General features: G+C 54.1%; 1 protein-coding gene across 1 annotated transcript in view; it reads left to right on the forward strand.

Moving 5' to 3' along the window:
• Window positions 1–453, forward strand: part of VOLCADRAFT_101127 (uncharacterized protein) — a gene marked incomplete at both ends in the record, with an annotated part of 8,525 nt that extends 8,072 nt beyond the window's left edge. The window contains 2 exons of the mRNA XM_002959582.1: window positions 49–92; window positions 260–453. Of these exons, the coding sequence (XP_002959628.1) occupies window positions 49–92; window positions 260–453 (238 nt within the window). The remainder of the gene's footprint in view (window positions 1–48; window positions 93–259) is intronic.
• Between the last annotated feature and the right edge of the window lie 1,804 nt (window positions 454–2,257).

Raw genomic sequence — 2,257 nt, forward strand, 5'->3', positions numbered from 1 at the left:
CGCACCTCCTCTTCAGGTGCGGCTGGGGCATCAACCTGTGCGCCCCAGTGGCACCGAGCGGGCGTTGCTGATGATGGGCCCGGCTGAGGTGGGTGCGGATGGGCTTGGGGTTTTGGTGCATGGGGTGTGCGTCGTGGGGACCAGCAGCGGTACCCTTGCTTGCAACTGTCACCTAATTATGTATGTGTTAGTTGTGTCGTACTGCTAACCATATTTTGGCCTCCCGCGCCCTTCCCCCGCCTTGTCCCTTTTCCTTCAGGTGCACTGCTGGGTGCAATTCCTCCGCACCCAGCTGCACCCAGCCGGGCGCCGCCGCTGCTGGCCAGTTGGCTAGCGGCGGCGGCAACGTTGGCGGCGGCATATAGACGCATCATCATCATGATCATCATCATCATCGTCATCGTCATCATCATCATCATCATCATCATCAGTTGCCGCCATTCCAAGGCTTAATAACTTGTTGGCTGCATGCAGCGCCAACTACGAGCAATGACCGAACGAATGGTGTCGTACAATAAACGGCCATAACGACCATATAACGGTTAATAATATAATATCAATAAATGGCGAATACAGCAGTTCTGTAAACGATCGAGTGGTCAACGTTCATAATAACCAACGGTTTCGGTTGGATGGTCAAATGGAATCAATGCAGCACGAGGACTTGCGCAGCTGAACTTCCAGTAATGGGCCCATGCAAAATTGGGGGACATGGCCTGGCATGATGTGATTTGGGGGGCATGGCCTGGCATGATGTGATTTGGGGGGCATGGCCTGGCATGATGTGATTGGGGGGCATGGCCTGGCATGATGTGATTGGGGGGGCATGGCCTGGCATGATGTGATTTGGGGGACATGGCCTGGCATAATGTGATTTGGGGGGCATGGCCCGGCATGATGCGATTTGGGGGGCATGGCCTGGCATGATGTGATTTGGGGGGCATGGCCTGGCATGATGCGATTTGGGGGGCATGGCCTGGCATGATGTGATTTGGGGGGCATGGCCTGGCATGATGTGATTGGGGGGCATGGCCTGGCATGATGTGATTTGGGGGGCATGGCCTGGCATGATGTGATTGGGGGGCATGGCCTGGCATGATGTGATTTGGGGGGCATGGCCCGGCATGATGTGATTGGGGGGCATGGCCTGGCATGATGTGATTTGGGGGGCATGGCCTGGCATGATGTGATTGGGGGGCATGGCCTGGCATCATGATATGGTTTAGGTTGAATTATTTCCTTAGTTAACCGTGCGGAGAGAAAGGATTTTGCACTCTGCGGTATGCCAGTGTTGTGATGCGCTTCCTGTGTTTGTTCTATTGTGCGTTCTGTAGTATGCATGTGTGTTGAGTAGTGTGCAAGTGTGTGTATGAGGTGTATGTATGTTTGTGTGCACATTTTTGCGTCAAACATGTATCCGTTCAGTTTTGCATGAGGCGGCTTTGCAACTGTATTGTTCCGGTCGAATCTTCACCGTCACCACCTTCTTCTTACCGTCGACGTTTTGCCGTCGCCATCACCTTCTCCACGTCGAATCTTCACCGTCACCACCACCTTCTTACCGTCGACTTTTTGCCGTCGCCATCACCTTCATTCCGTCGAATCTTCACCGTCACCACCTTCTTCTTACCGTCGACGTTTTGCCGTCGCCATCACCTTCTCCACGTCGAATCTTCACCGTCACCACCTTCTTCTTATCGCCGACGTTTTGCCGTCGCCGTCACCTTCTCCACGTCGAATCTTCACCGTCACCACCTTCTTCTTACCGCCGACGTTTTGCCGTCGCCGTCACCTTCTCCACGTCGAATCTTCACCGTCACCACCTTCTTACCGTCGACGTTTTGCCGTCGCCATCACCTTCTCCACGTCGAATCTTCACCGTCACCACCTTCTTCTTACCATCGACGTTTTGCCGTAGCCATCACCTTGATCCCGTCGAATCTTCACCGTCACCACCTTCTTCTTACCGCCGACGTTTTGCCGTCGCCATCACCTTCTCCACGTCGAATCTTCACCGTCACCATCTTCTTCTTACCGTCGACGTTTTGCCGTCGCCATCACCTTCTCCACGTCGAATCTTCACCGTCACCACCTTCTCTGGTATAATTTGGTTTGGGGGCTTTGCCTGGACCTATGCTATTTGAGGGGTTACCTGGCGCAATGTGGTTCGGGGGTTTGCATGGACCGATGCTATTTGGGGGTTTGCCAGGCGAAATGTGGTTCGGGGGTTTGCATGGAACGATGCTATCTGGGGGAC

Source organism: Volvox carteri (genome assembly GCF_000143455.1).
Source record: "Volvox carteri f. nagariensis unplaced genomic scaffold VOLCAscaffold_388, whole genome shotgun sequence".
NCBI lineage: Eukaryota > Viridiplantae > Chlorophyta > Chlorophyceae > Chlamydomonadales > Volvocaceae > Volvox > Volvox carteri.